Source organism: Crocodylus porosus, unplaced genomic scaffold (assembly GCF_001723895.1).
Source record: "Crocodylus porosus isolate Cpor-Errol unplaced genomic scaffold, CroPor_comp1, whole genome shotgun sequence".
NCBI classification, from domain to species: domain Eukaryota; kingdom Metazoa; phylum Chordata; order Crocodylia; family Crocodylidae; genus Crocodylus; species Crocodylus porosus.
Window position 1 is genome coordinate 98,557,171 of NW_017728947.1, and position 12,289 is coordinate 98,569,459.

At 37.7% G+C, this 12,289-nt stretch overlaps 1 protein-coding gene across 2 annotated transcripts in view; it reads right to left on the reverse strand.

Moving 5' to 3' along the window:
• Positions 1-3,014: 3,014 nt before the first annotated feature.
• MOK (MOK protein kinase) overlaps positions 3,015-12,289 on the reverse strand; it is a 34,078-nt gene continuing 24,803 nt past the window's right edge. The window contains exons 9-13 of one of the 2 annotated variants that reach the window (XR_002104169.1): positions 11,410-11,583; positions 11,089-11,200; positions 9,844-10,047; positions 8,915-9,765; positions 3,015-3,025 (exon numbers count right to left, since the gene is read on the reverse strand). Coding sequence is in view for 1 of the 2 variants with exons in the window: in XM_019552537.1 (XP_019408082.1) it covers positions 9,685-9,765; positions 9,844-10,047; positions 11,089-11,200; positions 11,410-11,583 (571 nt within the window). In the remaining variant the exon portion in view is untranslated. Of the gene's footprint in view, positions 3,026-7,530; positions 9,766-9,843; positions 10,048-11,088; positions 11,201-11,409; positions 11,584-12,289 lie in introns of those variants that run through there. The other variant, XM_019552537.1, reaches the window with a different exon arrangement.

A 12,289-nucleotide genomic window follows, 5' to 3' on the forward strand; every position in this document is an offset into this window, starting at 1 on the left:
TTTTTTAAATAAAATTGTTTTGCACTTAAATAGTCTAATGCTAGTGGAGAATTACTTTAAAATGGGTGTTCAAGCACCAGAAAAGCTATGTTGTGGAGAAAAGATCCTTTGTATCTATTAAACATTTATTTTAATATTGTTGTTTCCAATTGCAATCAACTCTGTATTATATGTATAAATGTAATTCAGTGATTTGGGGAAATGGATCATTACACTAGTAATTTTCATCATCATTTAAGAAAGTGATATTTCTAATTCAGAAAATACATATTAAACTATCTTGAATATGCAACTTTGTTTATTTTTTGTTTTAAATTGGATCTCTTTTGATGTAATCAGTCCTTTTGTTGAATTAAATGTTTGGTACAGAAATATATCGTAATCTTTGCAGAACATATTCCTTTTAAAACCTCTCATATCTAAGACATTTTGTTTCATATTTAATGTTGTTTAATTGGATTAGGGAAATGAAAAAAATTATTGTTCCCCTGCACTTCTGAATAAATTTCCAGAGCAAACCCACTAGTTCTGAAAACAGAAACCTGATTTCTGCAGTGCAGTGATCTTTTACAATTACTTATTGGAACAGGTTGATACTGTGTTTGTGTCTAATTTAGAGGTTTTTAAATTTTAGAAATGTTGAATTGTGCTGATTTAACTCTTCTTGTGCAGATCTATTGTCAGTTGTCTACATACTTTGATTTCACCATCTAAATTTAGCTACCAAGCTGTTGGTGTAGACTTTTATTTTGGGACAGCTGCTGTGCTGAAACACTAGACACTTCCCCTCCCCCACTGTGAAATTAAAAATACTGCCAGGGGAGGGCACAGGGACATAAACATGTCTCTTCTGAAGGTGTAGCTGTCCAAGTAGTTGCATAATCTAGTGCTGCTGATTTGCAGCTGATCACAAACTGTCTTATTGGCAAAAAAAATTCATGCCTCACTTCTGTCCTAAAGAGTTCTGCTGTTGCTTTTAGTGGGAGGAGCCCTATCACTAATTTACACAGGCCAGATGCATTATTTTGATCTTAAGTAACAAACCTATCTGAAAGCATCTGGTTGATTTAATGATAGAATTGAAACTGGCTGCTTTCCCCATCTAAATCTCCAAATGTAACATAGATGAATGTGGAAACATTGAGACTCTTCATCCCAGTGTACTTTAAACTTTTGGCCTTTTTTTTTTTTTTTAAAACCTATAATGGGACTGACGATTGGGTATCCTGCATCCTGTAAGCCAGCTGCCACGCGTGGCACTTAATAACACAGTCTGCTTCTGGCCAAAGCACTGAATGGAACCAAATTGCTTCTCCCTGTAGTGGGAGTCAGTAAAAGGGGTGGTTCCTTTTTCAAGCAGTTGGGGAAACTTCCATAACCAGCACCAATACATAAAATTCCTTGCTGCGTTGGACTTCCCAATTCTATTGTGCTAGCCTCCCATGCAGGCCTTAAAGGTAAGAAATGGACTTGAGTGTGGCACATTTTCCATAAAGTACAACTTGTATTGGGAACTTGTTCTGGGGACACACAGCACTGTCATGCTTCAAGCCCAAGTCAGTATCCCGTCTTCAGGCAGAGAGATTTAAAGCAATAAAACTTAGTATTACAGTCTGGCAACATTATTTGAAAAGTGTTGTCCAAAAAACATTGAGAGCTGAAAAAATGTAGCAAAGAATCCTTTAAATGCTATGTGGACTGCAAGTCATTGCAAAGTTGAAGGTCCAAGAGAAGTATTTCTTTGGAACCAAATACTATGAGGTGTCTGACCAATACACTCTTATAGGGTAATCCATCCAACAATGCAGGATTGAAAGAGGAACTGACTATAAATGATTAAAGCTGGTTAAATTGAACACTCTTCACATGAATATTTGTATGCAAGTGAAAATAAAAAATAGAAGTAAATTTTAGCATGGAATGCCATTTTATGACCCATTTATCCTAAGATGTACATATCTTTAATTTTTTTTATTTAATACCATCAAAAGGGTCCTAATTAAAGTGCTTGGGTATTGAACCACTAGTCCAAGTTTTATGCAGTAAAATATTCATTGTTTGTATGTAGAATAGCTACCTAATTGAGGCAAATTCCCAAAGAGCAAAAATGTTTAGGTTAAAAAAGGAATTCAATGAAAATTCTAATGATTTTTTTTTTCAAATTCAAAGTAAAATAATACATATCATTTCAATACAATAAGATAAAGGTAATTATCACTTTAAGGGAATTGGTAATGATGTACTATTCAGCAATAACTAATTTCCAGTAGTTAATCATTTTCTGCTTTTTATGAGACTTTTTACATGCTATGCTGAGAGATTAAAGGCATTTTTTGACATTTTGACAAAATATTTTTAAAATTAAGTGCAATGTGTTAGCATTTTGGCTCATATGAACTATAATTGTACAGAAATATTTTTTAAATTACTACAAAAATTGAGTACTTGCTATATAAGAATTGCATGGTTGTGAGTATAATAATCCAAGAAGATAATTGTGCAAAATGGCAGTAGATCTTATATGTTTTTTTTTAGAGAGAAGCTGAATACCTATTGTTGTGTGAGCAGCAGCCAGTTTGACTAATGCTATGAGAGACTTTAGGTTAGTGTTCTTATCAAGTCAAGTAACTTTCAGGAACAAATTCCAGTTTGATTTTAGTATGCATGTACATTTGAAAACTGACTAATGCATAGGAAAGTAGGACTAGAAAGGACTTCATGAGGTCACCAAGTTCAGCCACCTATTTGATGGCAGGATCATCCTTGACAATAGCCTAACCTGTTCTTGGAAACTTTAAGGATGGAGATTTGACAACATTCCTAGATAGCCTGACCACACTCCTAGGAAGTTCTTCCTAATCTCCAGGCTTCAGTAGATTAAATTAGGTTGAAGTCATTGCTCCTATTCTTGTCCCTTATTGTGACAGGATTATCTCCATCCTCTTTTTATAAATTGCCCTGCTGGACTCCTGGAAAATCTGTCCATATACTTCTTGAAGTGTGGGCCCCAAAACTGGACACAGTACTCCAGATGAAGTCTCACCAATGCAGAATAGAGCAGAAGAATCACATCTCTTGATTTGTACAGCTGACCCATGGATGTTGCCTTTTTTGCAATGAGAACATGCTGTTGGCTTATTCACCTCGTGGTTCATTGTAACCCCCAGCTCCTTTTCTGTATTGCAGCTGAACCAGTCATTCTCCAGTCTGTATTTGTGCATGCAGTTATTGCATCTCAAGTGTAGGACTTTGCATTTGTCCTTGTTCAATGCCATCTGATTGGATTGCGGATTATTTCTCCAGTCTATCCTAGCCCTGCCCTCCAGAGTGTATGCAACTCCATCCAACGCGGTGTCATCTGAAAATTTAAATGTGCACTCAATCATGTCGTCCAAATTATTAGTAGTAAACAATGCTGAATCCAGGACAAACTCCTCGGGAAGACCATGTTACCTCTTCCCAGCTAGACCTTCAGCCATTGACTACTCATTGAGCACAATGATCCAACCAGTTATGTATCCATGTTATAGTACTTTAGTCTATTTCCCTAGTTGCATTTCTCATTTGTTACTGAGAGTGTCATTGGAGATGGTGCCAAAAGTCTTGCTAAAGTCGAGGTATACTGCAGGTATAAAGACGAGGCTTTCCCCACATCCACAAAGCCTGTTGGCTTGTTATAGAAGGAAATCAGGTTGGTAAATCTGTCTGCTATTCCTGATCATCCTGTTATCCCTAGGTACTTCACAATAAATCCCACAAGGACCTACTCCATGATATTTCCAGATATTGAGGTCAGACTGACTCGCCTATAATCCCTTGTATCCTCTTCCTTCCCTATCTTAAAGATGGACATTATATTTGCCCTTTGCCAGGCACCTGGGACCTTACCTGACCTCCATGAGTTTTCAGCGAGGATAACCAATGGCTCTGAAGTTGCATAAGCCAGCAATGCCCACCCCAACACACACTTAAGAACCAGTGAACGTGGGATAACTTTGGATCTAAAAAAAGTTGGAATTATATGTAGATGCTGCATGTTAAAGTGAAAAAATTCAAATTAATACCATATGCAAATGTATGATCGTAATTCAAAAGTCTAGATAGACAAATGGGTATTAGGCAATGTATGGTAAATAAAACTTCAAAAAAATGGCTACACTAACAAAGATTAATGCTTGTTTGACAAAGTGCCCCATTGCCATTTTAAGTGCCAAAATTGAAGAGAATGTGTATGATAAAGTAGGATCTAATTATAAGCTTATACATTTTTAGTGACATGCAAAGTATTCCACAATATAACTTTCAACTTCCTGCAGTTTTTGCAATATTTTTTACAAAAATCATCTTCCAGTGGTCATTGTTCAGCTTTTTCAAATAACATTTCCTTAAATAATATGAAGGATATAACAAATTAGCCTGCTTTCAAAATATGTGTCAGAATTCACGTACCACATGCGCTAGCCGTACCACATGCGCTAGCCATGGAAGCAGCTTTGTTTTCTGCATATTTTAGTGTTTCTAATAGTACCTCAATGTGAATAATATTAACACCACCTATGCAGATACAGATAAGTTTGGTAAAAATCCACATTTGCTTTTAGAGATGGAGGATTGCCTGGAAACAAGGACTTGACTTGCATTCTTTTGGCATCAAATAACTAAGTAAAACTTATTTTGGGAAAGTTTGAAATAAACTAGTGAATGCAATGGACATCTGACAAGTAGATGACTGCTCTGACCTCTGCCTTACAGTATGGATCCAACTAAAAAAGTGAACTTGAAAGGCAAGAAAGGTGCAAGATGGATTTTAGAACATGGACTCATTTTGCTGTTAAATGCTGATTAGCTTTGTTTCTAGTATCTGGTGTCTTATGAGTACTAACAAAATGTTGCACCAAACAAAATATTCTGGAGATGTGTTTTCACTACTGTGGAAAGCAACTCTCTTAAACAAAATGGCATCCTAAAAACTGATTATTCTGCTGCAGGGTTGATCTGATACTATACAAATGTTCAGATAAACTTCATTTTCTTACTCCCCTGCAAAACATGCCTGTAGCCTTGCAGCTTTAATGGAGAGCATAAGACTCTGGCCATGTACAGACTTTCAGCTTTTGCTGGGAGAGTTGCTTTTCTCGCAATAGAAACCACAAATGTACAGTTGTTCAGGATTTCTGTCACAGCAAAAATGGTCACTCCAGAAGAAAAGTAGCCTGTGAACAACCAGGGTTAAATTGCTCCCAGGAGAGTTTGTCTTGGAAGAGCAAATGCCTACATGTTTCCTTATGAGAGAAACTACAGCATAGTTTTCCAGCATCCAAAATCGCTTTGTTCCCCCTCTCCCCACCCACTCATAATCCCCACCTTGTGCAGCAAGGAGATGCAGGATGACCTTGAACTATATAGGTAAGCCAGTCAGGGCTGTCTTGCGCATTGCTGCCACCTGTCTCCAGGCAAGGTCACAGAGCCTGCAGAGCACATTGAGATGTACGCATCGAGGTCCCCTGGCTGTGCAGCACCAACGCTGCAAGTCCTCAGTGCTTCAGTATGTGAATGTCTGTTCAGGGCTCTTCAGATAGGTAAGTTTTTTTTTTTTGGTTTTTTTTTTTTTTTTCTACGAGGAAAACGCCTGGGAAAATTCTTCCAGATTATTTGAACGGGTGTATTTACACTTGAATGCTTATACCCTCTGTTGTTCTTGCTTGAATGCTTGGCAAGAAGGTGGCTCAGTTTCTGACATGGAATATCTTCCAGTTAAAAAAACAACCCCCCTTTCCTCCCCTGCAACCCCTTCTCAAAAAACCTTCTCTATACTGCAGTACAATGTTGAGGACTTGCTACTAGGCCTGTGGGAATAGGGAAGGATCGGATTCTGATTTGGCTAATTCAGCGGACAGTGATTCAATTCAGATCACTGTCCCAAATCAATTTGGCCAAATCTGCTCTGAAAGATCTGGCACTGATTCGACCATAGACTATAATGGGAAATCACTTAAAGACCTATAAATTTGTAATTTTTTGGCAGATTTGGATGAAAACATCAGGGATGGTAGCCCATTCCAGGGGCATGAAGCCTGCCATGGTTCAAGGAGATAGGTGCAGGGGTTTCTGGGAAACTACACCTCAAGGTGCTAATAAGCAAAATTCCTGACATGACTGGGGGGGTGCGCGCTAAGGCACAGCAGGATGAAACCAGCAGGGCTCAGGCAGAAACAGCTCACAAAAGGGACAGAAAGGCTGCAGACGGAGGCTTATGCGCTGTTTCTATGTCCCTTCCCCAGAGCACTGAGACTGGAAGGGGACTCAGGGAAAGATCACAGTCACTGCCAAGCTACAGATGTCAATCTTTCCACCCCTGCTCCCCCTCCCTTTTCTCAGTTTCTGCTGCCCTGAAAGACTGCCTTTCTGAATCTTTTCTGAATCGATTCGGAGGTTTTGTTTGTTTTCCCAATTTGATTCGGATTCGGTGATTTGGCCTCTGAATCAGGCTGAACTTTCTCCAAATTGAATTGGTGACCGAAGTGTCACACGCCTCTATTTGCAAGAGGCCTTGTATTTCTCATGTCCTCTAGAAACAAACAACACAATCCCCGTTCAAGAAAGGATGAGTTAATAGAACTTCTAGCCCAAAGTTGTGAAGGTGTGAAACTGCAGGTTACTGTTGCATTATAGTTCCATATCTAGAGCTGTAGCCCTTAGTTCCATTCCCTAAATTCAACTCCAATTTTGTACCCTAAATATGTTCACACGAGGTAGGTGCTCAGACAACTGGTGCATTGACCCTACTGCTATTTAAGCTCTTTAAATATTCTCTCCTGAATGTCGGTACATGTCACTAAGTTAACTGCAATATGGGAGGAGGGAGCAGATTAATTATAACAGAACAGTTATGCTCTTAATTGCAAAACCTTTACAGTTACCTCAGCTGTATTTTTACATTATAAAAAAATGGATAACAAGTGAGCAGATGGTTTAAATAGGTCTTCCTCTTTAATTGCTCTGATTTCTCTAGGATGTGTGTAATGCTTTAGTCAAATAACTAAATTGGTGATGGAATAGGTTTGGAAGGAGGCTGTTAAAGAGATCAAGGGATTGATTTATTTTCTGTTTCAGTGGAATTCACCTCCTTGTCAATCATTCATGTTCACTGTACCCACAGTCCTTCTGCCATCCTAACTTATTTCAGTTACTTTACTAAATTTTCCAGTTTTATGTAGTTGAGTGAGGTACTGGTGTTATTCCTAAAGACGGATGCTCACTATTAATGCAGCAGGTCTTTGGTAACTGAAGGCAGGTTTCCTCACAGAGTCCCCAGTATGTTGGAGACCTCAGTTTGTAGGAACCACTTCAAAGGGTTAGAAAGTGTTTATTTCTCCGTTTTTAACCTTTAAAACGGACACTCATCTAAGCACTAGAATGAGATGAACAAACATTTTACAGGCCACTATCCATGATATAGTGGTTTAGCTAATTAGAACAGGAGCCAAATAATGACATTCCTCATTCGCATTAGCTACTTGAATGTATCGAGAGAACTTGCCTATAGGCACTCAGACAGCTCCTTCAATAGTGATTTTATCTTTTGAAAAAAATTTTCAGACTAAGAGCAGGCTCTTCCATTGTGCTTTTCACCAGTCCATCTTAAAGCATTTTACAAAAAGACAAAAATATTGCTACTCCCATCTGACAGATAGAGAAACCAAGACACGGGTGAAGGGACATTCTCAAGATTACCCAGCAGGCCAGTGGCAACAAGAAGACAACCCAGATATCCTGAATCCCATCCAGTGCTCTCTCCACAAGCAAACATGGAATCCTACTAGATAAGAACAAGCTTGCTTATTTTAAATATATCCCCACCAAACTACCAAGTTATAGAAGATCAGAATAAAGCAAAAAGCCTCCACTAACAAATAGTGTCAGGTCCATCCTGAAATAATGCACAGGTTAAAAAGCTGTTTGAAAGGCCCATAGCATTTCCCAGACTGGATAAATTACAAGGCCTAACAATCTCAAACCTCAAATCTACAAGCCAGTGCTAGAGACAAATGCTACATTAGTGGGACAAAAAGAGTCCCTGCAAGAGGCTAAAGGCTGATCTCTTGATAGAGAAGCTATTGCCACTGCTGCCTAAGCTGCTGAAGCATCTGTTGTTCCATGATCTTATCCAAGGTTTCCACCATTTGTATCTGCCTTGGGCATGTTGAATAAGCAGAGCTGTCACTTCTCTACATGCCCCACCCCCAAGCTATCTGTGAGTGCAGTCCCTTGTTAACCCCAATGAGTGTTGTAAAGTGATTCAAGTTTTCCTGCTGCCCACAAAGTAGGGAGCAGCAGCTGGAAACAGACTAGGATCTTGTTTGATTTCATTCTGCTGCAGTTTGGGAGAATTCTGATAGCAGAAGAACTGGGGCTGCTCTCTGCAGGCTTGGGAAGCCTGTATGTCCAATAACTTTTCCAAAAATGAACAGAGTATTTTTAAAACTAATAAGGCTAGAATCTCTTTTAATTGAAAACTTATTCAGTAGAAATGTATCCAGGTTCATCAGATACCATTCTCAAATTGAGTGAATTTTGCAACCCCTTAATATAAATACACGTCATAAAGTTAAGCTTTACTTGGTTCTGAAATTATAAATGCAATTTGTAACAGAGCTCTCAATAAACAGCTTTTGTTTTACTAGATAATTATTAAAAAGTTTTAAAATCAAATGTACTGAACTTCATCATTAGTTTAAACAGCTTCTCTTAATAAAGCCAAAATACCATTTTTAATTTTTGCATCTTAGACCACAAATAAGCTAATACCTTATGCAATGAATATCTGCTAAAATGTCTCCATTCATTCTGAAATGTTAAAATGGCAGAAATGCATTACTGTTTTCCAGTTTTTCCTATCAGCTAGTTGCAAAACATGGATTACTTTCTACTAATACCAAAGCAAAGTTTAAGAAAGAGAAGGGAAACCATGATCAAGACTTTGCTTTTGAATCAAATAAGTGCACAGCAGTATTTGTATTCTTTGGATATAACTTTTTTAAAGCAATTAAAATGACTATTTTAATATATAATTTTTATAATTTTGCTAAAATCAAGGGCATCCCAACTGATGGCATAATCCTCAAGATGTTAACAGGACTTTTGCCTTTGCAACTATCAAATACAGAAGAACATTATTTTCCAGCATTGACTTTGAAGTTAGTTTTTCTGTTTAAATGTAAAAAATGACAGACCAAGCTTCATTCTTAAATAACATAATACGCAACTTTCTATTTCTGTTTATAGTATAAAAATACAAAAATACATTCTTAGTACTTAAGCTCCAACAAAAAACACTTATTTTTAATTTTTTGTTTTGTTTTTGTGTGTTTAAAAATACAACAAAACTTTCAAGCTTTCAGGTCTTAAAAAACCCAAACTTGTTTGAGTTCAAGTATAAAGTGCATCTGAGCTGCCCAAATGTTGCTTGCATAAATATTGATATCTTTCAGGAACAAAGTTCCAAAGTGCTATTTCAGTAGCCCTTTAGAGACAGTCTTGTAGTGTTTTCCTGTGGCATTTTTAAGAAACACAAGCTAAGGCAATATTTTTCTTGATGTACCTCTGGTAACACTGAAAGCATGGTTGAATCTGAGTCTCTGCATATTACACTTTTCCTTACACTCCAGATCTTTGACAAGATGGTCAATATCTTCCATCTCTTCGTTCTATAGTAGGTAAGTGGTATTGTTTCAAAGAAGTCTTAAGTTCTTTCTGTTTTTCAGACTGTTAAAGAAATGACAGAAGTTTGAAATCTGGTCATTCCTCTGTTGTGTATAATTGAACTCAAGTTAAAATTAGTACCTTGCAATTTGTCCTGATATATTTAATAGGCTGCAACACGGGTACGTCACAGTGTGTTGCAGGTGTGGTAAAAACGGAACCAAATTTAGGACTAGGATAAGAAGTCAACTTCGTTACTCCACAAACATTCAGTTTTGGTAATTCTATTACACAGGAAGGTCCATGATGATGTTTTGGATTTTCCTGAGCTTGCCTAAGAAAGTGCTTTTAAAATGAAGAAATAAGTTTTAATCTCTTTGCAGTCACTTCTTATGAGGATTAAATGGTTGTAGCTAAAAAAAAAAAAAAAAAAAAAAAGTGCCCAACTCAATGAAGTCCTAATTACACAATAAAAAGCATGAAATAACCTACAATGCATCCCAGCACTTTTTTATTTTGCAATTCTTACACTGAATATCTTTTGCAAATCCCATATCACCTGATCTTGTGTTTTAAAGTTTTCTAGCAGAGGAAAAAAATAGGCTTGTGTCCCTTTTCACTGCTTTATGTGCATTTAAAAAAAAGCAGTCTTTCTAAATGTTTAACCCTGTTTTGCTTGAGATCTTGTCTGGAGATCCAACAGATACAGACTGGCAACTTACCCTAACGATGCAGTGAAGATCTTGAATATTTTGAGTTAATTTAAATATGTATCAATTGAGTTTTGAAGTCTACGGAAAAATCTCTTCTCAATCAGATGTCATTGCCTTTACCTAATATAAAATCTTAGTTCTCAGTTTATTCATATACTTCCACGAAAAACACGGCAAACAAATCTAGAAATTCTAATATACACACACAGAAAAAAATAATAATCTTGGCCTTTTTAAAAGGTGGAAAGGAAGGGCACAAAGCTATTTTGACCCTCTACATTTTACTTAATAGAACCTGATTTAAAACACCTGGATTATATTTTATCAGGGCAGTTGGGATGGTTATAAAAAGCTATCTTGCCACTTCTTTAGGCCACAGAATACAAGAGAAACAGGGAAGAATAATTACCATTAATTGTGAAATTGTGACTCTATTAGGTGACAAGGCATCTAACAAACAGATTGTGCCGAACTGTCACTTTTGTCTTGACGCTGTTTGCATGAGACTTTGCATGGGTGTCAGGTTCTCACTCTTTAACATAGGAATCTGATCAGATTAGGAAGAAAACCTTGCAGTTGCCCTGAGATCATGTTTGTTTATATAACAAACAAGCCAAACATTGCAGATTATTTTCTCTAAATACCCTTTGTGTTCTCCTGTTGTAGACATTACCTGTCCTTTGCTTTCCTTTGAAATGGGCCACAGGTGGATAGGCTCCTGTCCCTCTGTATTTTCTGTTAATCTTACTTTTCTCTGTATGGTCAAAGCTTTCTTATCTGCTGTCCTGGAAGGAGCAGAAAAATTAAACAAATCCACTGCAGATGAACCCAACTGACACATGACCTTTATTTAACTGTATTAAAGAGCAAGTTTGCTTCCCTCCAAGGTGCTGCAGCCTAATACAGGGGCTTTTATGTCACGTTCCTCCCCCACAAGATCATTGGATGGTTAAGGATTTCACTTTAAAATCTTTTATTGAAAGTACAAACTTACCTCAGCTCTTGGAAATAAGGATGATGTAAAGCCTGGCAGGCAGCAATTCTCTCATCAGGATCATATTCTATCATTGCGTACATGAGAGTGAGGCCTTTGGGAGACAAATTAGGCACAAGAGAAGGTATTCCTGTCCCTTTCTTAAAGGGGAAGTGAAAACTCATGGCTCTTGACCTGTGTAAACCCAGTGACAGAGCAAATACTTATTATTCATGTAAACTGCCTCCGAATAGTCAGCCTACTGAAAACACCTTAAAAGGTTATTCTTATCTGCTAGAAAGTCACATGAAAAGGGAAAATATTTGGGGAACATTCAGATGACAACTTTGTTCCCTTTCAAATTATAACTGGCATAGTGGATAAGCATAAGAACTGCCATTTACTAGGTCAGACTGTAAGTCCATCTTGCCCAGTGACCAGAATATGGACGTTGAAAGGGAGAGTGAACTGGGGATAATCAGGGTTTTTTTCCACTGTTTCTCTTGCACTTGCAGCCTCCAGCATTCAAGGTTTAGGATGCTCTAATTCAGAGGCTGTATCCCTAACTCCCAGGCTCAATAGCTACTGATGCCCTTTTTCTCCAATACTTTGTCCAGTCCCATTTTGAATTTGGCTAAACTGTCACGTTCCACAACATCTGTTGGCAATGAGTTCCACATTTTTATAGAGGTAAGCTACCAGATGAGACTGAAAACAAAACTTAAACTCAATTCTCTCAGCTGCCTGGGAATATCACAGAGATACTGGGGGAAAGAACACCCTGTTAGCAGTGCAGAAACAGCAGTGTTACATTTGGTGGAAAAGATCACAGAACAGCAGGGCTAGAAGAGACCCATGATGTCAAAGACACGTCCCCCTGATTGTAAACTCTATGCAGCAG